We start from the raw sequence: 25,046 nt of genomic DNA on the forward strand, positions 1-25,046 counted from the left end.
AAATATTTATAAAAATTTGTACTAACATTCTGTAAGAATCCACACACATCAGTAAGAAGCTGACTTTCCTGTTGGCCATGCTCCAAATGTCTTTAAGACTAGACAAAGTACATGTATTATAAAAAATTTCAGGATAAACATTGAGTGCCTGGGTATTATCACAGTAATAGAAAAGGTTAATGAAATAATTTTTATTTCTGAAAAACACCATGTTTATATCCCAAAATAGGTATCAATGTTACTGGTGATAAAGAAACCCAGAAGCGAACATTATATATATAATATGCTTACTGTGGAAATGAAGTAGTAGAGCTCTGCAAATGGGAGGGGAAAATACCCAGGCACTTCATCAATGAACATTTGCTAAAAAAAACTCTTAAAGTGATTGCAGCCTTGACATAGTTGCATTAACATCAAATAGCCACATTTCTGTCCACTTACAGGGACTACTATAAAGAAGCAATCAAGCCATGTTTAATAAAATGTGTCAATGATACATAAAACGTATTTTCCACAATTAGAAAAATTTAACATCTTTAATTCAAACACTTAGATGAGAAACAGACTAAAGCAAAGACTGACATACACTACCTATTTCAACCACAAAGCAAAATGCTCTCACTGTGACTGAAGGAAAATCATTTAATATTCATTATTAGTTTATAAAAGTATAACTCCAAGGAATGATTATGCTCATAAGTAAACAAGAGTTTTCAAAGACTTGTAACTAAGATGTATAAGACGTAAAGTCAAACTGCAAAACTAGTTAAAGCAACTAGAGTCCAATAGTTCTCTTACGTTTTATTATCTTTATTTTAAATTTGATATTTTAGAATAGGAAATTATCTTTCACAGCAATGCCTCCTGGTCTGATAATACAGTATCTCATTTCTGAATGTAAAGATTTAAAATAAATCAAAATGAACATTAAGGCGTACAAAGCTACTTTAAGTCTGCTCTTATTTAATAAAGATCAGTTTTTGCTCATATTCAAAATACATGGAATGTTGGCACAAAACTAAAGCTGCTGTAGAAAGATCACAGATGTTCTGTGGGTTACTGAAACTTCCATTTCTCTAAAAACATACCCTTACATGGTCTTAATTTTATGAATTTAAGTGTTGAGAAATATCTAAATAATAAGTAACAATTAAAATAAAATGTTTTATTTGCAAATTATGTACAGAATACACTTTACGTTACGACAATGAAATGGGGAGGGAAGAGGGAGAGCCATCACTTTCCAACAAATGCTGTTCACTTTCTCTGTTGGAGACGACCATCTTTCTCTGAGTCAGACGTACAAATCAGTGTGGATTTCCTACATTGGAAAAAGAATTTAGCTAAACCAGAAGTGTTGCTGCATTGTTACTAGTTGGCTTGTTTCCACAAAATAGTTTTGAATTCTGCTAACTCAGAATCTTAAATCTGGTGTAACTTTATAATGAAAAATAAAAGAACTATCAAGAACAATGAGTTTACGCATCTTAAAGAAACTGTGAAATGGCTACATAACTATGCATAATGTGAAATGTTGGAGTTTCTTTGTTCCTTTTAAAGTTATTTTTGATTAGTCTAACAGTAAAAAGCCATAAAATTATCAAAAATTGCCATTAATGTAAATTTAACTGTGGAAAGTACATCTTTGATAACTGTCAAAATGAATGAGATTTACTTACTGTAAAATTATCAAATGGATAAAACATATTAATGGCTTTAAACTGTACCAATAATAGTGGCAATATTCTATAAAATGAAGGACTGAATATAACTGCTTGAATGTCAAATATATTTCAGTAAATAGATTTAAAGAATGCTACAAATGCCATGTGTTCAATATGGTAATCAGCCAACATAGAAAATCCAACCTTTTGTACTTATTCATTCAGTCCCAAAATTAGTCAGATTATGATTTTTCATGTGAAGATTTAGGTGTTTCTCCATCATTTTCCTCTTCCTCCTCCTCTTCACAATCCCCATCTGTTTGCTGTTCCAGTTCCTCTTTTGTTATCATTTCAAAATCATTTCCATTTCCACTACTGTGTTGGGATCGATCATCTTCCCTCCTGTCACTGTCCGTGTCTGAATGCCGTTCTCCCCCTGAGCCTTCTGTTCCATGATTTCCTGGTCCTACTTTCCCCTCCTCATCTTCCTTTTTCTCACTGTCTGACTTTTCCTCACTGTCGGACTTCTGTTGCTTTTTGGTTTCAGACTTTTCATCTTTCTTTAAGTCTGCTTTTGGTCCTTTGTATTCATGTGTGTACAGAGGCCGGAAGGAGTCAATGAAACCCACATCAGCAGTCAGATTTGGCAAGAACCAAAAGTGGTGCCTTCCTCCAGTTATGAGCCAAATGATGAGAAATAGAATGCATCGAGCTGTGGGGAGAAAAATTTCTCTAATTAAGTAATTCAAACGTAGCCTCAGAAGGGAGTATTTGTTAATAAAAAGCTGGGAAAACAGTTTTATTACCTGCACATTTCATACACCTTAAATATGAATATTTAAATCCTGATTAGTGCTGAGCATGGTGGCTAAACCTCTAATCCCAGCTACTTGGGAGGATTACTTGCGCCCAGCAGCTTGAGGCTGCAGTGAGCTACAAATTACACCACTGCATGCTTGAAAACAAAACAAAAAAATTCCTGACTAGTTTAGCAGCTATCACAGTATTCTAGGGGCACAGCATGTTGCTCTGAACTTGAGGTCACAATGCAATAACGTCACTCCGAAAAAAATTACTTCTTTTTTCCATCTGGGTGTTGTTTCCTGGATATACACTTCTGATTTATGCACTTTGTGATATTATGCTTCAATACACATAGCAATCAGTTGGGAATTTAAGTATTCATAAGATCATGGTGTAGGAAAAGAATAAAATAAAGAGATGAAAAGGTGTTTAGGAAGGAAGCCTTTAAGAAGGAAAAGCAGGGCTACATCCTACTTTCCAAGTCTCTAGGCCTTTTTGCCTTTGTAAGAAACTTACTCCACAAAAAAAATTAAAATTATATTTTCTATACATTTATGACTATTTTCTATACATTTGTATAAACATGAATAAAATACCATATAGGTTTGCTAGTACATACATGTATATACATTACTACTTCTGATTTAAAAGAAATAAAAATGAAAATATTTCTGTGGACCCCATATGTAATCTTGGTCCAAGGCATGTGTTTACTATGCCTAAAGGATGAATTAGCCCTGGATAAGGAATCCCAGTATTAAAAAGTTTCCATCTTTTAATCCTTGTTGTCTTATTTATTTAATGAGGACAAGGTCTTGCCCTGTCACCCAGGCTGGAGTGCAGTGGTGCAATCATGACTCGCTGCAGTCTCAACCTCCTGGGCTCAAGCAATCCTCCCACCTCAGCCTCCAAGTAGCAGGTACATGCCACCATGGCTCCGCTAATTTTTGTATTTTCTGTAGAGATGGGGTCTTGCCATGTTGCACAGTCTGGTCTTGAACTCCTGGACTCAAACTCCCAAAGTGCTGGGATTACAGGTATGTACCTATCATCTATTTATCTAATCTCTTTCTCTCTCTCATCTGTCTTTTCTCCCTCTCTCTCTCTCTACCTACCTATCTACTTTCATAGACAGGTTCTTGATACGTTGTCCAGGCCAGTCTTGAACTCCTGGCTTTAAGTGATCCTCTCACCTTAGCCTCCCGAGTAGTTGGGATCACAGTTGTGAGCCACTGAACCTGACCTTTTTGTTTTATTGATTAGGTAAATTATTTAATTTTTGCTTAAAGACCAATCCTCTCAGTATTAAGAAAAATACAATGTTAAAGAAAGCAAGATCACTTAAACACATAAGGTTTATTCTTTTATTTTATAACACTGTATTTTGAAAAAACTGTAGAAAAATGGAATTTGAATTTTAAAATTTTCACTAATGAGTTATTACAAACCCCAATATTTAGTTTTCTCTGAATTTACCAATTATGTAGAGCTAAGTGATTTTTCCTGTTTTTTAAAAGGTCATGATGATTATGTGACTGTTACAGACTAATCAATTATGACAGGATTTTTGGTTTTTGTTTTCTTCAGACAATTCTGTCGCTATTTTCATATAAAGCCTGAAATAAGCTAATCTATGTGTCTTCCATATTTTGCTTTGTATTAAATGGAAGAAAATTGTTATAATTGTCTTGACTTTTAAAAATAGCTATTTTTATTTTCACAAGAATATAAGTATTCTGAAAGACTCCTGTACATATTAGAATCTTTCGTGGTATAAACGGAAAAGGTAAATATGCTTAAAATTATGATTTAAGAATAAATTCCACTGATAAACAGAGATAATGAATTTAAGGAGGCTGTACATTTTTTTCTCCAATTATGATGCAATGATAGGTTTTATAGGATTGTAAGGCAGATGGTTCATAATATGAAATCTTGTATCAAACCAAAGAAAAAGCAATACAGAAATGGCACAAATAAAACCTAATTTATTATCACATACAAATGGTACGGCAGAATGCTCATGTTTTACAGTTTTTCGCTATGTGGCACTACATTACCAAGAGTGAAAAGGGAAGAATTATGGGGAAGTTGTGACATGTACTATAATAACATTCCTACACTAAAAGTGACAGATTTTAGAAAACTGTCAAAGGTCTTATTTCAAATGGCATTATTAACAATGCATATTCAAAGAAACGCCAAATAAAATTGTGACCAATACATAATATTTCAAGACCCTGACTCTTAAAAAAAAAAATCAGCTAGGCATGGCAACATGCTCCTACAGCCCCAGCTACTCAGGAAGCTGAGGTGGGAGGGCTGCTTGAGCCCAGGAGTTTGAGGGTACAGTGAGCTATGATTCTGTCATGGTACTTTACGCTGGGCAACAGAGCAAGACCCTGTCTCCAAAAAATGAACATATATATAAATATAGATATAAATATATATTAATAAAATATATATAAAATATATATATAATATATATTCAAAGATAATATAAAAGAAATATCTAATTATTTGAAAGTATATTTGGAATTGCATTTTCTAAGAGAATCAACATAAAAGGTTGTTTTGTTTCCTGGTATAATTCAGAACACTATTTGGTTCATAATGAATATTTAAATCCATAGCATATTTACAATGAAAATTTATTTAAAGAGACTACTGAAGAAACAATATTTTAAACAGCAAAACTATATAATAACCATAAATTATTGTGAATACTGGTTTAATTTAAAAATAAGCAAGTAGAGTAGTTCTTTTCAGTGGAGCTAAACCTTTGCTAAAAATTTCCAAGGAGTTTCTAAATTTCAGGAATTTGAAAGGCAAAAAGCACCAATTTTATTATGTCTAATGTCAGATCAAAGTTTATGACTTTTCCTTCTTGATGCAGGTATTACACTGACACTAAATTCAAACAGGCTTAGATATTATTTCTTGGCCTACAAATGTGTCCGTGTTCCATGCAAAAGCAGGAGGGGATTTTTCTGCTGCTAGAGGTTACTAAGCCGCTGGGCACAGTGGCTCACACCTGTAATCCCAACACTTTGGGAGGCCAAGACGGGCAGATCACCTGAGGTCAGGAATTCGAGACTAGCCTAGCCAACATGGTAAAACCCCATCTCTACTAAAAATACAAAAAATTAGCCAGATGTGGTGGTATCTCAGCTCACTACAATCTCCGCCTCCCGGGTTCAAGCCATTCTCCTGCCTCAGCCTCCGAAGTAACTGGGATTACAGGCTCATGCCACCAAACCCAGCTAATTTTTGTATTTTTAGTAGAGATGGGGTTTCACCATGTTGGCCAGGATGGCCTCGATTTCCTGACCTTGTGATCCGCCTGCCTCGGCCTCCCAAAGTGCTGGGATTACAGGCGTGAGCCACCATGCCCAGCCCTATATTGCTTTTTAACTATGAAAGATGGCTGGGTGTGGTGATAATCTTATGATCCCAGCACTTTGGGGGGCCAATGCTGTAGGATCAGTTGAAGTCAGGAGTTTGAGACCAGCCTGGGCAGAGTGATACCCTATCTCCCCCACAAAAAGCCAGGGATGATGGCATGCACCAGTAGTCCTAGCTACTTGGGAGGCTGAGGCAGGAGGATTGCTTGAGCCCAGGAATTCAAGGCTGCAGTGAGCTATGATCTCATCAACACACTTCAGTCTGGGTGACAGAGCAAGACACTGCCTCTAAACGAATCAACTATGAAAGACCCCAATCATCCAGAATTGTGGAAAATTCATTTACTTAGGTTTTCCTATTTGATTTTTAAAACATTAACTCCTTATCGCATCTAATATTTTGGTACCTGGGTGAGAATTAATGATTTTTCCCCAAATGGTAAATCAATTGTTTAGAATAATTTATTAAATATATGCATAGATTATTTGGGTGTTTCGTTTGTTCTAAGTCAAAATTTAAAAATGTTTTACTGAAAGTATTATGTCTAATAAAAGATCTACCATTGCAAAAATATTAAAAGCCTTTGCCATAACTAATTTTTAAAGCACATCTATTTGCAGATTAAGATATAATAATGTATGGTATATTTCAAAATAACTAAGTAAATTTCAAATGTGTCATAATAAATGATAGGCAAGAAAGGTGACAGATATGCTAGTTATATTAGCTTGAATTTAAACATTCCACATTGTATACATACACCAAAACATCACATTGTACCCCATAAATGCAAATTATGATTTGTCAATAAAAAATCTTAATAATTAAAAAAAAAATTTAAAGATGTATTAAATCCTTTTTCTGCAGACAGAACAAATCTTATCAAGCCTGAGTTTTGAGATTTGACTCAGAATGTAGGACTATATACTTCTTGATTTACCTCCATTAATTTTTCTTAAGCTTTACCGAAGTTCCAAATTATAGTCCAACTGCTCAATAGTAACCTTCTTGAGGTCAATTTTATGATAACAATACTTACCAACAGCAAGGAGAAGAATACTGGCTACAAAACAGCCTGCACCCACACTGAGGTAATAAACACCTACTCTCATTTCTGCTGGCCAAAGGGGAAAGAGGGTGGCTGCTATTACTGCAATCACTGGAACAAGAAATGACAAAGTTAAACTTTTAGAATAAAAACTTAAATGGTATGGCTGCAATAACAGAAACATATCCCTGGGGGAAAAACTGAGAAACATAAACACATTGAAATACAAAATTGCCATTTTTATAGGTTAAAAAGTGGTCAATTATGAGGAATTTCATATTGTTCAACCTAACATTTTATACTGTTCTTAAACTAGGAGTTTTTATTAGTGTAAATTACATATAATTAGAAAAAAAGTGCTATGTAGAAATTCAAAACTGTTACCTCCTTAATTTATCAACTGTTCCCATTTTCAAGCTATATCTACCTTATTTAAAAAATATTAAGATATCTGCCTGCTGAGTAAGGGAGCTAAAAGAAACAAAACAACAACAAACGCAACAAAAAATGATTCCCAAGACCCCTCTCTGGAGATTCTGCTTCTGGGGTGGAGCTCTGACATCCACAGACTGAAAAAGATTCCCCAAGTGATTCCGCTACAGATGTTTTTTGGTACTCAAGGAAACTGTTTACAAGTGTCTCCAGTTTTTTTGCAAGTAAAGTGAGGACACAAGAAGTAAGTATAAGAAATCAGAAGCCTGGTTATTAGGTCTTTAGAGTAAGACCAGGATTAAAATTCTAGCTCCATCACTAATAAGCTATGTAACCTTGGGCAAGTTACTTAACTCTTTGAGACTAAGTTACCTTATATTTAATAAGTGTCTGTTCCTATTTTTCAAAGGTTGTTGAGGATGAAATGATATATTGTATGCAAAATATTTAGCAAAGTGACTAGTACTCTAGTATAAAAGAGTTATTTTGCTTTTTGAAACAGGGTCTTACTCTGCCACCCAGGCTGGAGTACAGTGGCATGATCTTGGTTCACCACAGCCTCGATCTCCCAAGCTTAGGTGATCCTCTCACCTCAGCCTTCTAAGTAGTTGGGACTACAGGTGTGAACCACCACGCCTGGCTAATTTTTTGTAGAAACGAGGTTTCGCCATGTTGCCCAGGCTGGTTTCAAACTCTTGGATTCAAGCCATCTCCCTGCCTTGGCCTCCTAAAGTGTTAGGATTACAGGTGTGAGCCACTGAGCCCAGCCTAAAAGAGTTATTTTGAATGGGATCCTATGATATCATATTGACTAAGCTTATTTTAACTACTACCTACTTTTTTTTTTCTATTTGTTAAATCATTCTTTCCCCACAAAACCTCCTGGAATATACACCGTTAAAAAAACAAATCAACTGTAATCCCAGCACTCTGAGACAACGAGGCAAGTGCCCAGGAGTTCGAGACCAGCCTGGACAACATGTTGAAACCCCATCTCTATAAAAACAATACAAAAATTAGCTGGGTGTGGTGGAGTGTGTCTATAGTTCCAGTTATTCAGTAGACTGATGTGGGAGGATCACTTGACCCCAGCAAGTCCGGCTGAAGTGAGCCATGATTGTGCCATTGCATTCCAGCCTGGGTGACAGGAATGAGACCCTGTCACAAACAAACAAATCAAAAAGTATAGAGAAAATTAAGTCTTCATCTAATTCTTATTCCACTTCCCAGAGGTTAAGTACTATTAAGCTTACCTGTATTCCCAGGGACTACCTATATATAATTAACTAGTTACAGAGACTTTTTTTTCTAAATAAGTAAATGAGCTTATATTATTCTTACTCTTCTGTAACTTTCTTTTTTTTATCTATTCTAGGTATAATACCCTTGCACATGTACATTTGTGCAACTGTGATTACGGCATAGGGTAAATTCCTTAAAGTGGAATTTATTAGGTCAAATGGTATCAGCATTTCAAATTTGAAAGATATTTGCTAGATTATACTCAGGTATAGTCTAAAGGATTTGGAAAAAAACAGATAATGTGTCAATGCACACACTTCGTGCAACTGTATGGGAACAGCCATGGAATAAATTCCTAGAATTGCTGGGTCATTGCAGACACATATAAAATTTCAGAGATACTGACAAACTGTCCTTCACAAAAACTAAAACAATAGACATACCTATCAACTGAGAGTGATGATTTTTTTCTAAGACCTTTAAAGTCAAGGTTTGCAAGCCTCTTAATCACTACAGCTTTAATTTGCATATATTATGAGTGTGATTAAGTATCACTCATGATGACTGGTCACTGTATTTATCTGTTAACTATTAACCATTTTTCTATCAGTTTTTAAAGATCTTTGTTTTAATGTGTTTCAAATATTTTCCTTTATTATTTACCTTCTGACTTTAAAGTATTTTTAAAATGACAACTATTTTATGTTAAATTTAGGAACATTTTCTTTTATAGTATCTGCATATTATTTTCTAAATTTTAGATTGCACTTTAAAGCTACTAACATCTCACTACTTACCAAGAATTAATCCCATGACAAATGTTTTAAAGTGAACTGGGTCATAGATCCATACATACACCTAGAAGAATCAAGAAACCTCAGTGCTTAAAAGTTCTAATGTCACATTAGAAAGTAATGCTTAATTCTACATTTTAGGTCCCCTAAAGCAGTCATCAACCTCTTAACGTATGAGAAGTACTTTCTAAGGTAATACATTTCAAAGATCTTTCCTTCAGCAGTAGTGGTTCTTCTGGCACTAGAAAATGATTATAGGAAAACTATAAATTCTATAAAGCACTTAAGTAAATTTGTATGTTCTTACATACATTTAAAAATTTGTTTGGCCGGGCTTGGTAGCTCACGCCTATAATCCCAGCACTATGGAGGCCAAGGCAGGTGGATCACTGGAGGTCAGGAGTTCGAGACCAGCCTGGCCAACATGGTGAAACCCTGTCTCTACTAAAAATACAAAAATTAGCCAGGTGTGGTGGTGGACGCTTGTAATCCCAGCCACTCGGGAGGCTGAGGCAGGAGAATTGCTTGAACCCGGGAGTCAGAGGTTGCAGTGAGCTGAGATCACACTACTGCACTCCAGCCTGGGCGACACAGCAAGACTCTGTCTTGGGGGGAAAAAAATTGTTAATGTGTGCAAATCATTATTTATTCAAACAAAACACCAGCAACTGTCAACCTTAATTTGTCCCTAATGTAATGATGAACCAGTTTGGGATAAAAGCACAGTTAAGATAGATTCCAGCCAGGCCCTATCACAGATCCAGTATCTCTCAACTCCACCCTTTTCTCTCCTGATAAGACACAAAGAACAATTATTAAAGATCATGCTTGGTGAACATAGTTTCTATGACTGTAATAATTTCATTGCCCACTCTTCCATGGAGGGCCCATAAGCTGGAAACCACTACTTCAAAGCTTATGACGTAGTGGTTCCTTCCTTTTATCAGGCTATTACTTTATACAACAGAAATTTACTTCATTCAGATCGGAACTCGTTTGATCATTCATCCACAAAACTCAGTTTTATTTCTTAGTTTCTATAAATAACAGTACTCTTCCCTCTTATTTCTATATTGACCAGAACTCTTTATTGTCTTTCCAACTTGGTTCTTCGATCTGTAACACCAGAGGTTCCACTTTAACCTCTTATTTTACTCTGCCCACTTCCTTGGGAATCACATCCACAGACATTACTTCTGCCAGTTTCCATTCTAAAAAAAACGTGTTTTTTAAAAAAAGGTATTTCACAACTTTAAAAGTTTTGGAGTGCATGCTACTTTCTACAGAATAAAATCTAGGCTTTTCAGGATAGCAAGCACCCATGCTTTTGCTCAGGCTGCTTCCTTCCCCAATAGACCTAAACTCCTTCCTGGTACACCTGGCAATCTGCCAGTCATCTAAGCTCAAGTGTCCTTTAGACCCTTCTTATCCTTCCTGACTAAATTAACTATTCCTAATTTGTGCTCTCACACCATTCATGCTTACCACACTGTACTATACTGACATGTTTAAGTGCCTGTATCTTTGCTAGATCATAAGAGATTTTATCCTATTTATCAAGCTATTCCCAATGCCTATAAAAATGTTTAGCACATAGCTGATGCTCAATGTTTAACTGAGGGCATTTGAGCCTTCACATTAAGAAAGACCAAAGGTTTTCTTTTTTTTTTTTTCCCCCTGAGACGGAGTCTCGCACTGTCGCCCAGGCCGGAGTGCAGTGGCGCAATCTCAGCTCACTGCAAGCTCCACCTCCTGGGTTCACGCCATTCTCCTGCCTCAGCCTCCTGAGTAGCTGGGACTACAGGCGCCTGCCACCACACCCGGCTAATTTTTTGTATTTTTTAGTAAAGACGGGGTTTCACCGTGTGAGCCAGGATGGTCTCAATCTCCTGACCTCGTGATCCGCCCGACTCAGCCTCCCAGAGTGCTGGGATTACAGGCGTGAGCCACCACGCCCGGCCAAGAAAGACCTACAGTTTTCTATTACAATGATTCTTCACATCAGAGTCACCTGAGGACAGTTTATTATAAATATATAATCCTCCCCCACAATCCCACTCTAGATAGTCTCATGCAAGTAAGAATTTCAAACACACAGCCCTAGGAGCCACGACTTTATAGATGTTACTTTTGTATAGGTATAGCAGGAAGGGATATCCTAAAATTCATAACAGTTAAATGCCCAGTATATAACTCATGTTTATGTACTGGTGAAGTGACTGAATTAAGCAGTCTTTATGGAAGGCTACCACCATACAAATCTTCCATTACAAATGATAAGCACAAAGCATCAAGTAATGTTAAAAATTTTAAGCCCCTCAAGTGATGTGTCTGACTTACATTCTGTAAGAGATAGAGACTTGTACGTATCTCCTATTCTGCTCTTTTTTTCTTTGATAATAATGGAAACCGTACATTTTAGCTAGGCAAATAATCACCCTGTATAAAAAGTGCATTTCCAAGATTTTACTTCTCGTATGCATGACCATGTGACTATGTTCTGGTCAGTGGAATTCAAGCAGAAATGAAATTGCCAGCTTTCTGGACAGTGTACTTAAAGTGGTCTCCTTAAAGAGGAGACATATTCTTCACCCTCCTTTCCTCTTTTCAATGTAGATATAAGGTTGGCAGTTTGGACCATGAGGTAACCTTAGCTAGAAGCCTCAGACAGAGGAGAAAAGAAGAGCTGGGATCCACCATGGAGCTGACGTATCTGTACAGCTTACCTATAGATTTCACTGATGAGAAAGAAATATGCATCTATTTTGTATTAAGATGCTTCTCTTTCAGGTTTCGGCCAGGCGTGGTGGCTCACGCCTGTAATCCCAGCACTTTGGGAGGCTGACGTGGGCGGATCACCAGGTCAGGAGAAGGAGACCACCCTGGCTAATACAGTGAAACCCCGTCTCTACTAAAAATACAAAAAAAATTAGCCAGGCGTGGTGGCGGGCGCCTGTAGTCCCAGCTGCTCGGGAGGCTGAGGCAGGAGAATGGTGTGAACCCGGGAGGCGGAGCTTGCAGTGAGCCGAGATCGCGCCACTGCACTCCAGCCTGGGCGACAGAGCGGGACTCCGTCTCAAAAAAAGAAAAAAAAAAAGAGAAAGATGCTTTTATTTCAGGTTTCCTGTCACTCACAGTAAAATCTGACTTTTAAAAATCTAAATCAGAGAAGTTATTGACTTTTAAAAATAGAGTAGCTTTTATATATTTAAATACATGATAAGATTTCTCAAAATTTTTCCTTTTATTAGTGAAGGCATCAAACATGTTTCTAAAAACTCCTATAGAAAACTGAACTTCTAGTTATAGGCTTACTCTCACCTCATTTCCATCCAGAAAAACTTGATCATCATGTGGCTCAAGTTTGAATTTTTTCTTAGTTTCCTTCTTTTTAGGAGTTCCTGGAGTTTCTTCCTATGAAAACACAAGTTGAATAGAAGAAATAACACTTACAAGCAAGCAAGAAATGACGTTCATACAGTCAAAAAATTTTCACTGACTATTTGTAACACAGAAATAAGAATTCTCAACCATGGAATTTATAATAACTCTAATATAGTTATCTCAGGTGGGTATTGCATAATATTTAAATATGTTCATAGGCCAGTAGTAATCATGTGCACATAATGATTTTTAAATTTTTTTTTTTTTTTTTTTTTTGAGACGGAGTCTCACTCTGTCGCCCAGGCTGGAGTGCTGTGGCCGGATCTCGGCTCACTGCAAGCTCCGCCTCCCGGGTTTATGCCATTCTCCTGCCTCAGCCTCCCGAGTAGCTGGGACTACAGACGCCCGCCACCTCGCCCAGCTAGTTTTTTGTATTTTTTAGTAGAGACGGGGTTTCACCGGGTTAGCCCCCGGTGAAAGGTCTCGATCTCCTGACCTCATGATCCGCCCGTCTCGGCCTCCCAAAGTGCTGGGATTACAGGCTTGAGCCACCGCGCCCGGCCCTAAATTTTTACTTAATTTTGGATTAACTCACCTTTTTGGGTTCTTCCTTTTCACCATCTTTTTTTTTCTCTTTTTCTTTTTTTGTCTTCTCATCCTTTATATTTTCTTTCTTGCTCTTTTTATCCTCTTCTTTTCCACTTTCAGCTTTTCCTTTATCTTTTTCTTTCTTTATGTCTTTATCATATTTCATTTTCATTACTTTTAGGGCCCGGTGAAAAAACTGCTTCTTTAAAAGCCTTTGGGAAAAACAGGTATGGCATTACACTCCCCATATATAGACTAAAAAGCAAAAATATCAAGACCTGAATAAAATAAGCAAAGGAAGACATAAATTAGCAAACATAAGAGAAATTACAACTAGTATGCCCGTGAAAAAGTTGTCAACGCTACCACTAAATCAAAAAACTTCACAATTATATAAAAGTTATCAAAACTCAGTGATATTCAATATAATTTTCACTTTTAATGATGTAACTTAATTATAAGAGATTATAGATTTGAAATTATCCGTATAAAGACTCTTTCTGGGTTCATTTAGAGTAATCAAGTCTCAGCTTCACTTTATGTTAAGTCTCAAATGCAAGAGCTGACATAATAAAGAATGGAGAAAATAAACAGTTTAAGAAATGTTAACAGATTAAAAGTGATGATTTGATTGATCCAAATAATGTCTTTTCAGCTCTCTTCGTGTTCTTTTTTCTCCAAGTACTTCACAATTCAGTCTGCCACTGTAATGATTATCTTCAATTAAGTAATGATTAAATATACTAAGATGAGATTTTTGGACTCTGAAAAGGACTTGCACAGCATCAAATTGAAAAATGTGCAATATATTTGGCAAAACATGATGCATTCCTGATATCACTACTTTCTCTCTAAATAGATTGTTCTTCTCTCTTTTTAGCAGTTATTATTATATTTCATATTCTCACCTTAGGGCCTTCACACTAGCTGTTCCCTTTCCTTAGAATGTTCTTCCCCCAAATAAGCATGTCCTTTTGTTTCATTCCCTCACTTTCTTCATTTTCCCTCAACCACAACTACTCTGTTTAAAACCTAAGCCCACCTTCCCATTCTCTCGTTTCCTGTTACCCTATCCATAGCACTTATCTTCTAACTCACTATGTAATTTGTTATAGTTGTTTGCTCCTTCACTAGACGGTAAACTTCTTAAGAGAGAGAGAGATCCTTGCTTTATTCATTTTTTATCTTACCCCAAACTAAGGTAACCTTGCTTGGTAGTTTCTCTTTAACCTTATAATCCTACTCAAGAAATTGGGTTGCCCTTATTTTTGTCATCTAAAAGTCACTTTTTCAAATCTCATGTTCTAGTTTCAGAATTCCTGACTGGTTTCTTCATTCCTGCTTTGATAATGTACAACTACCACAATACGATCTAGAAGCTAGGTCTCACCACCACCACTGGTGCCTGCTAATGGTGACTATCTAGCTACCTTTCTACTTACACCTCACTGGTGCCTGCTCCAGCACATCGCAGCACTTGTTAACTAGATGCTTTCTTCCTGCCCAGATAACCACTTCTTTTTGTCACTGTGTTCAGTCCCCTGAAGCACCTGTGTTTTACCTGCCTGGATGGGCTTGCATCTGCTCCCCAATTAGGTCCAGCCTATGAGCACTTCCACAAAGCTAATTTCTGGGTTTCCTCATTTGACCCATACTACTTATTCAGAAGACCTATTTTTTAATTCTGCAAATATCATTGTGCAAATGTTCAAAGTGCCCCCTAAAATACTAATCATATCTGCTATGAATACATATACATATATAAACAAACAAGAATCTGAAATGAGACCTTAATGATTAACTACTTAGGAGTACAAAGTGGGATTTAAGAATAGTAGTGGGATATCTGAAAATGAAGTGCAGTCTTGTAGTTTTTACTCTTCTTCAGAATGTCTTACCAAAAAATCTGTAATGAAAATATATTCTACTTTTCTTTGTGCACTTATGTGATTTCCAGATTTCCTATCAGGAACATTTATTACCACTACAGATGAAAATAAAAATACATCCTGTTTATCATATGTTAATTGAAAAACCAGCATTTTATAATGCAGCTCATATACATGTCCATATATTAAGAGTACATGCGTACACATACAGGTACCTGAAGTATATATTCTCAAATGGTAATGTGGCTATCTATGAAGCAACATTATTAGTAATTTGGATTTTCTTCTAAATCATTTGCAACATTTCCCATTTTCTTAAATTTACTTTATTGGAAAAAAATTATTCTTAATAAAGAAATAATTTTAAAAACAAACAATGCAACTTTAGTAGAAAAAAGCCTTTTCCGCCAGGCGTGGTGGCTCACGCCTGTAATCCCAGCACTTTGGGAGGCTGAGGCGGGTGGATCACAAGGTCAGGAGATCGAGCCCATCCTGGCTAACACGGTGAAACTCCATTTCTACTAAAAACACAAAAATTGGCTGGGCGTGGTGGTGGGTGCCTGTAGTCCCAGCTACTCAGGAGGCTGAAGCAGGAGAATGGTGTGAACCTGGGTGGCGGAGCTTGCAGTGAGCCGAGATCGCGCCACTGCACTCCAGCCTGGTGACGGAGCAAGACTCTGTCTCAAAAAAAGAAAAAGAAAAAAGCCTTTTCCCTGATGAGTAGATACAGAAGGCAACAGAAACAGCAGGATCATCTGCTTCTGTCAACTTTCCCGCACTGCTGCCCACCCCCATGAAAGAAAAGTAGACTATTAACTTTCAATTAAATTATGTTGAAAATAATTTCACAATTAGGTCAAAAGGTGAGACTGACATTAACATTTGTGTAATATCAGAGCCTCCGTTTGGCTTTAAACACATGGTACAGAACACATTACTAACATAAAGCTCTCTGACATTTTTACAGAACTACTCAAACTTTCCTATCTCGGTGTGTTCTATGCCCTTTGCTTGGAATGAATTTCCTTTATTCTCTTGTTTGTTGGGTAATCACCTATTTATGTTTCAAAATTTACTTAAAACATTTTCTGTGTGATTTCATTCTTTGTAGTTTCACCATCTCTCTCTTCCTTATAGAACACACCGCATTGTAATTAGTTATAAATCTTCCCTAACAGATCAGAGTATGTTCTGATGTAGGGACCAAGTCACAGTCATGATTGTATTCCTGGAGCCTAGAATATTTGTTAAGTGGTTTTAAAACAGCTCTAAAAAGTTTTAAAAATTGCTTCTGTATTTTTTTTCCCTCACCTCCATCTTTTTTCAGATTTAACAAACATTTATTAAATGCCAGACATGTTGGGGACTTTCACCAATGTGGCAAAGGTGGGTTTTTATTAAGTGCTCACACTGTGGTAATTGTTATGGAGTTACAATAAAGTATAAAACAGTCTTACAATTGTTTTCAGATTTAGCTGGGAGGAGATTTAAAAAAAAAAATAACACATATGTAGCAATTCTAAAATAGTTAAGGGCCAAACTGGGAGGTACTAATGTGATAAACTCAGACCTTTAGACACAAAGGCTGATGAAGGCTGGAGGGCCGGGGGAAGAGTACATGGTAGAGGAAGGACTTGAGGAATTTGTTTGTGATTTTGAGAGGCACATGGGACAGAGGAAAGAGAACCATTTAGGCAAAGTGGCAAGTTATGATAGGAGAAAGACCAGAAGAGAAGATGAGTGTGGCATGTGCACAAGACCGAGGACGACATAACTGGATTGGGGGTCAGCGATACAAAGTCTTGTGGAGACTTAACCTAATATGTATGAGTTCATTCATGATATAGCCCATAAAAAGGTATAGATCACATTAGAAAAGATTGTTTTATCATCCTACATTTTCCTATTTTGTTCTTCCTCAGACTCCCTCATGCCACTTAGCTGCTTCAGAAAAACTGACAGTATTGGAGGATGCCAAAAAGAGAAAAAAAGAAACTGGACAAGAGTCCCTTTGTGATTTTGTCTGCTACTGGGCAGCAACTCATGAGGACTGGCCAACAAGACTCTACGGTTGTATTAGAAGTGGCTCTGGAGACCTTAAAGTTATGCTACTCTCATTTATTTTAGTGCAGAAAGGACTCAATCTGACGTCAGTGGGAAGAGCATATACAATGAAAATCGAGTATCTTTGGGCACTCTCTGTACTCAGGTCTTTTGAGCTTTTCAAATAACAAGGTACCAAGGCTCCTAAAAAGCCAAAAAATGTGGAATCACACTGGCCACTCTACTCAGAGATTTGGGCTTACAGATCTAATAGCTCCATTAAATGCATCTTCATTTTGTTGGAGGAGACAGTATTTGTATTTTTAGTAGAGACAGGGTTTCACCGTGTTAGCCAGGATGGTCTCCATCTCCTGACCTTGTGATCCGCCTGCCTCAGTCTCCCAAAGTGCTAGGATTACAGGCGTGAGCTACTGCGCCCGGCCGAAACCTATTGTTTCTAAAAGGTCGGTTAGTAACCTCTAGTCTTTGGCAACTAAGAATTTTAAGAAATATTCAATAATTCTTTGACTTGACAGCTTAAGAAACCAGGTGGTGAAATAGTGGTTTTTAAGAGGGTTCTTAGGTGGCTGATACTTTAGGTGCCATTAAATAAAATATTAGTACATATAAAATAATCTAAAATCCCCAAAGATAAGCTTTAGTGTTTTGAAAACAAAATTTAGTTAACATATATTAAGAAAATGTTTAGTATTAAGTAAACCAAGAAAAAAAGAAAAAAATGGAAAGAAAAACTAGCATACTTCTTTCCAAAAGGAAGGTGACTTTATCTTTTAGGCAAACCACTCACCATCAAAAGCTTTTTCGGAACAGAAAAAAGTCTATTACGAAAAATACATGTACATTACTGAATTAGCTGTATTTCATCTTGAAATTCTCAGAAAAAGACAAGGTAGATGTTGCAGCTGCCTTGATTTTAGAAGAAATACTACATTAGCAAACACTGAACCAAATAGGAAAGGGTATGCGGCTTATGGCTCAGAGTGCAGGCACTAAAAAAATTGCGGTAACACAGCTAATAGGAATTCCTGCAAGTTTTGAAAAAAAGACTCCCCAACCAATTTGCTCTACAAAAGAACGAACTTCCTTTTCTACTGAAGGCACTGGCATATGATTTTTGTTGCTGACCCTTCAGTAGGGCTCACAAATATATAAAAGTAATAAAACATAAATAAAAATTATATACAGTTAAAAGTATAATAGTGTAATACCAAACACATTTCCAGAGGTACCAAAGAAATCAGGTTACATGTGAAAACTGTATTTGAGTTATGTTGTAGTATCACTACATTTAATGATGTAAGGAGCTTCAGGACTACGAAGAAAATTTAAAATTATTATGTTACTCTTCACTAAGAAATAAACAGTACCTGTTACAGTAGTCAACCACAGACTCCCTGGTTGTAAATAAAGCTTCCTCTCCTTTCTTGGCCTTTGCCCACTTTGAATCCAAAAGACAATCCACTGCTTTTGAAGCTGAAGAAAAAATTCATTATTTTAAATTTAGTATACATGGGAATTTATGTCTATCTAAATAATATTTTACAAAGTGAAATTTCAACACTCTGGCAACAAAAAAGAAAACCAAACTCAACAGAAAATTAAATCTAACATGACCATGATTAATAGTTCCCCAAAACCTCAACTTGTGAAATATATTAAGTATCTTTTAGAAGTAATGTTGGGAAATAATGGCATTCAGAAATACCAACTAAAGCAAGATAAATTAATGGGGAAATATTAAAAAATTTAAAATATCTGTATGTAACTATCACTCTTATTAATCACAGGCATATGTAGATAAACCAAAATATTCTCTGCTCCCTGCAAGTAATAAAAATTGTCAAGTTTTACTCTAATACACTGAGGAAGAAGCTCTGTCAACGATCTACTGCTGTCACAAGAAACAGCTAAACATACTATCTGAAGAGATTAGCACATCTACTTTTTTAAAGTTGTAATGAATGTCAAATCATTAATAACACTAAAGAGAGAGACGATAAAGGAATTTTCCTCTCTACTGGCAATTTAGTTTTTTTTTTCTTCTAAGAGACAGGTTCTTGCTCTGTCACCCAGGCTGGAGTACAGTGGTGGGATCATAGTTAACTGCAGCCTCTAACTCCTGGGCTCAAGCCATCCTCTCACTTCAGAGGCACATGCCATCATACTCATCTAATTTTTTTTGTAGAGATAGGATCTCACGGTGTTGCATAGGCTGGTCTCTTGCCTTGGCTTCCCAAAGTGTTGGGACTATAGGTGTGAGCCACGACACCCAGCTGCAATTCACTTTTAATTGATGAGAAAGGCAAACTCAACCCCTACTTATAAGCTCTGGTGTTATAAATGACATCAGCTTATAATGACATTGTTCGGGGGAAAAAAGCCAAAGCTCTTAGTTCCAAGTACACATACTATCTAAACAAAAGGTAGTATTTTAAAACACTGAAAATAAATCCTATTTAAAAAAATTTCCAACAACTATTAGAAAACGTTATTTTTTAATTACAGACATTTTCAATCATAAAAGGGAAGAACAGAATAATCAACTGCCATATGCCCATCACCAGAACAATCACATTTGGAAAGCACTTTTAAAACTTCTACATATCCCAAACGTAGGTTAACTTCACAAGATATGTACACTAATACGATTTTACTGATATAATCCTACCAATAAAATAATCAACCCGGTGACCCATCATATTGGTGGACTTTGTTGGACAGTTGAATCGAAGATACTTGGCCACAGCCTTCTCTTCTTTAGACGGTTCACCAACTTCCTGCAACATATGAATATGAATTTAGTATAATCATTTACTTGAGAAATCCATGCGCTGAAGAATAATTTACAAATCTATTTTATGAATCTTTTCAAGTGGAGCACAGGCTTTGCTTTCAAGCTTTCCCTGGAGGAGAACTGATAATGTGTTCAAAACACAAACTGGAGATTTAAAGAAACTACATTTTTCAAATATAAGTTGATAGAGGCAAAGCCTTTCTGCTTCTTGGCTTCGACTATGAGGCATTTGAGTTGTTTTTTCCACAATGGTAACTACTTTTTACCAGCTCACTTTCATTCTTTTTTTTTTTTTTTTTTTGAGATGGAGTCTCACTCTGTCACCCAGGCTGGAGTGTAGTGGTGCAATCTAAGCTCACTGCAACCGCTGCCTCCTGAGTTCAAGCGATTCTCCTGCCTCAGCCTCCTGAGTAGCTGGGATTACAGGTGCCTGCCACCATGCTCAGCTAATTTTTGTAGTTTTAGTAGTGACAGGGTTTCGCCATGTTGGCCAGGGTGGTCTTGAACTTCTGACCTCAAGTGATCTGCTGGCCTTGGTGTCCCAAAGTGCTGGGATTACAGGCATGAGCCACTGCTGCTGGCCTAGTCTCTTTTTATAAGCCACAAGGCAGTAATTAAAAAGATAAGAGTTGCTAGCAGTGAGTACCCAAATGTCAAAGTAAGTAGAAACAAATGTCATAAATAAATGTTACAATAACGGCCAAAGATAGGTACCCCGACAACAGATCGCAGGAGGAGTTCTCAAATTAATCAATGACAGCTGCCCCAGTGTGGTAGCCATAAGAACTACTGAGACAATGACAATTTGTATTCTCTTTGCTTTCCCACTGTGGTTGCAGATACTAGACGCTCCTGGGACTGTCTTTCTCATATTCTCTTCTCCAGTACGGATGAAGCAAAAATAAAAAATGCAAAAAGAGATATTACTATCTCATTTGAAGAAGTGATTAACAGAAGTACACTGACAAAGAGTCGTTTTGGAAAGGCCGTTTTAGTCTTTCTCTGCTTTCTTTCTTCTATACCTTTTCCCAAATTTTCTATTATTTTCTTTATTGTTTCTCATTCCCTATCGTCCCTGTATTCCCTTTCATTCTGAAATTCTTTGACAATTCCTCCTGTGAACTTATTTTCCCTGCTCACGTACTGAAGACGATGAAGGCTGTCTATCTTTGTATACATCTTATGTATAAACTTTCAAAAGTTGTCTTATTGCTGTAAGCTACTGAAACAAATGCACTGTTCTTAATTACTGTCTTTAATTACACACTTAAGCACAATACACAGAACATTCAATATTTCCAGCAAGATATAATCTAAATGTGAATGATTTCAGGAAGGTCTGCTTCTTTAAAGAATAAAATGCCAAATAATAGTAAAAAATTATCTGGCAAGAATCTAAGAAGCCAAGAATTAATGCTAAACACAGTTGTTTCAAGCGAAAAAAATCTAATGATGCAAAATAGAAAAAAGAATCTATCCAACTTATCTATGTCAGGTTTTTCCAAAGTTAAGATAAGTCTGAATTCAGTTATGTTTGAGGAAAATAAAGAACAATCAACAAACCTTTAATTTTATCCCAAAAGGGAATAATGTGTTAGATGAAGTGGAGGTTTGTGTTTTGGTTACTGAGTCTCCTGGCAGCTACATCTCTCATTTCTTCCTTTGTATTTCTCAAGTCCTCTACTTCCAGTAGCCAATTACCTGTGTAAGATCATACCAGTGTACAATTTCTACAGTCTGCAACTACCAGCTGTGGGCTATTTGTGGAAATAAAAATTAAAAGCCCAAAACACTCAACCCAAAAGAAGACTACTGTAAAAATCAAGTATTTATGAAATTAAAACTTTTATATATGAAAATATGTATCACAAAAAGTAGAATCTTTTTTTTTGTTTGTTTGGTTTTTTTTGAGACACAGTCTTGCTGTGTCGCCCAGGCTGGAGTACAATGGTGCTATCTCAGCTCACTGCAACTTCCACCTCCTGGGTTCAAGTGATTCTCGTGCCTCAGCCTCCTGAGTAGCTGGGATTACAGGTGCCCACCACCATATCCGGCTAATTTTTTGTATGTTTTGTAGAGATGGGATTTTACCATGTTGGCTAGGCTGGTCTCGAATTCCTGACCTAGGTGATCTGCATGCCTCAGCCTCCCAAAGTGCCACGATTACAGGCATGAGCCACCACACCCAGCCAAAAAGTAGAATCTTAAAAAATGGCAAATTAAAAATTTAACACTCCAAGTTCAGGAACATCTACAAGATTCATAATGATTTATTTGAGGTCGGACTACAAAATATACTTTCTGATATAATAAAAGGCAAAAATTCCTCATTAAAATTTTTGAAACCATACTAAAATATATTAATATATGTTGGTATCAGGTATATTAAATGGTAATATTTAATTATGTTTGTAAAATACACTACACTTCGCAGAGCCTCAATTAGTAAATAATATTCTATATATCCATACATCTGAAAAAGTAATACCATAAAAGTTGAAAATAATACTATAAATGGTTTATAAAAACCAATTCTATTATATAATCACACCACACATGCTCACTTTTTTCCTCATCTGATACATCTGTTGTCAACTTAAAGCTGATCTAATTAAATAATTTGTTACTGGGAGGTGCTTGATTAAAAATTGTGGGGGAGAAGTCTGAATAAACGTGACCTGTTCTTTCAGACTTACAGAGTACTTACCCTATCATCTTTGGATGCTACAGTTAACAGCAAAGATTTGCAAGACATGATATGTACACTCCATTACATAACTATTAGAAGCAGTAATTATTATTTCACAAAAAGAGAGGCAGAAAAAATATTTTTGAAATACACAAAGTAGGATGGGTCGGGTGGCTCATGCCTGTAATCCCAGTACTTTGGGAGGCTGAGGCAGGCAGACTGCTTGAGCCCAGAAGACCAGGCTTGAGACCAGCCTGGGCAACATGGTGAAACTCCTTTCCTACTAAAAAAAAAAAAAAAAAAAGAAAAGAAAAGAAAAGAAAAGACAAAAAGAAAAAGGTGGTGCACATGTGTCGTTCCAGCTACTCAGGAGGCTGAGGTAGGAAGACCATCTGAGCCCTGGGAGGTTGAGGCTGCAGTGAACCAAGATCATGCCACTGCACTCCAGCCTTGGCAACAAAGTAAAAGCACACAAAGTAGGAGTGAGATTATCAATGTGGACAGGAACACTGGAAGAGGAAGCTAAATTTTGAAAGATGAACCAGTTTTGGGTAAATTGATTGAAAAGCCATAAATATTGTGGCTGAGAATGACACAAAATTGGCTGTAGTAGAGAAAAGCTAGGAAGTATTGGGAGATTAAGTGTGTAAAAGTAGAATAAAGAGTCATCAAGGTAGGTGGGGAAATTTCTACTTTATTCTGTAAGCAGGAGAAAGACCACTAGTAGTTTCTGAATAGGACATAATTAGAAAAATGATTTAGACATGATTTGGTGGCTGTGTGTAGGATGAACTGGAAAAAAATGCATAAGGCAGGGAAACGGATGGAAGACGACTGTAATATCCAAGTAAATTGTGGTGTGATACCAGATTATAAGTGGGAAAGAAATTTAGATATTTGAAACATTTCAAATGTAGAACAGATAGAACTCAATGATAAAGGATAAATAAAATGGCTAGGTAAAGATGTCAGATTTCTAACTTTATCAACAGAGGAAATTGGGGAGGAAGGTAATTGTAGAGAAAGACCATATCAAATTCAGGCATGATACATATATACTCATACTAACACTCAATAATACTATTCCTGAATATAGACATAAATATACTAATCTACTTACTGCTGATAGAGGCATCACATGTAAAATCTGATTAAATATTAGGATACATAAAAATTGAGAATTACATATTACGCAACAGGGAATCTGATATGTATGCACAAAATTTAAAAATCTCATTTTAACAATTAATTTCAAGTTCACCAAACTCTTCCAAAACTGCATCCTGTCCTTTGTAAAGGCACTACCAAGTGGCAATGAAAGGAAGAGAAAACACGGACTTAGATAATCTCTCCCAGCTAGACACAGAATTAACTTGTTTATTGATACTTTCTTAAAGTATTGCAATTTATTAACTTATAACAACTTATCCATATTGTAGACTGCCTTCAATGCAACAATATAGTTTGTGCCATTGCTTGGGCTTTGAAGCCAGAAAGACCAATTGCTGTAGAAGAGTACCATGAGAGGCAGGGCTCAGCGGCTCATCCCTGTAATCCCCACCACTTTGGGAAGCCGAGGTGGGCTGCCTGAGACCAGGAGTTTAAGACCAGCCTGGCGGGTGCCTGTAGTCCCAGCTACTGGGGAGGCTGAGGCAGGAGAATGGCGTAAACCTGGGAGGCGGAGCTTGCAGTGAGCCGAGATCCGGCCACTGCACTCCAGCCTGGGCGACAGAGCCAGACTCTGTTTCAAAAAAAAAAAAAAAAAAAAAAAAAAAAAAAAAAAAAAAAGACCAGCCTGGGTAACAAAGTGATACTCCATCTCTACAAAAACTTTAAAAAAATTAGCTAGGTGAGGTGGTGCACACCTGTAGCCCCAGCTAGTTGGGAGGCTGCAGCCAGAGGATCATTGAGCCCAGGAGTTTGAGTCTCTAGTGAGCTATGATGCCATCACTGCATTTCAGCCTGGGTACCAGAGTGAGACCTTGTCTCTTTAAAAAAAAAAAAAAAAAAAAGAAAGAAAAGAAAAGAAAAGATAAAAGAGTACCATGAGAACATGAACAGATAGTTGAGATTACAAGCACAAGCCACCACATCCAACATGCATGGAGTCTTCACTTTCACTGTTCTCCTGATATAGCATAAGGGAGTACAAAAGTTTTACCTTCTTTCTGTCTATACGTTGGACCACAGTACCTCCCCTCTTTTTCTTTTGATGTAAACAGAATATTTTTGTAACTTTCCTAGAAGGC

At 36.7% G+C, this 25,046-nt stretch overlaps 1 protein-coding gene across 1 annotated transcript in view; it reads right to left on the minus strand.

Annotated features, from left to right (window-relative positions):
- Positions 1–522: 522 nt before the first annotated feature.
- Positions 523–25,046, minus strand: part of SEC62 (SEC62 homolog, preprotein translocation factor) — a 29,078-nt gene continuing 4,554 nt past the window's right edge. The window contains exons 2-8 of the mRNA XM_007972134.3: positions 19,983–20,091; positions 18,682–18,787; positions 13,369–13,573; positions 12,711–12,803; positions 9,393–9,453; positions 6,913–7,032; positions 523–2,376 (exon numbers count right to left, since the gene is read on the minus strand). Of these exons, the coding sequence (XP_007970325.2) occupies positions 1,907–2,376; positions 6,913–7,032; positions 9,393–9,453; positions 12,711–12,803; positions 13,369–13,573; positions 18,682–18,787; positions 19,983–20,091 (1,164 nt within the window). The 3' untranslated portion in view covers positions 523–1,906. The remainder of the gene's footprint in view (positions 2,377–6,912; positions 7,033–9,392; positions 9,454–12,710; positions 12,804–13,368; positions 13,574–18,681; positions 18,788–19,982; positions 20,092–25,046) is intronic.

The sequence above is a fragment of the Chlorocebus sabaeus genome, chromosome 15 (genome assembly GCF_047675955.1).
Source record: "Chlorocebus sabaeus isolate Y175 chromosome 15, mChlSab1.0.hap1, whole genome shotgun sequence".
In the NCBI taxonomy this organism is placed as follows: Eukaryota; Metazoa; Chordata; class Mammalia; order Primates; family Cercopithecidae; genus Chlorocebus; species Chlorocebus sabaeus.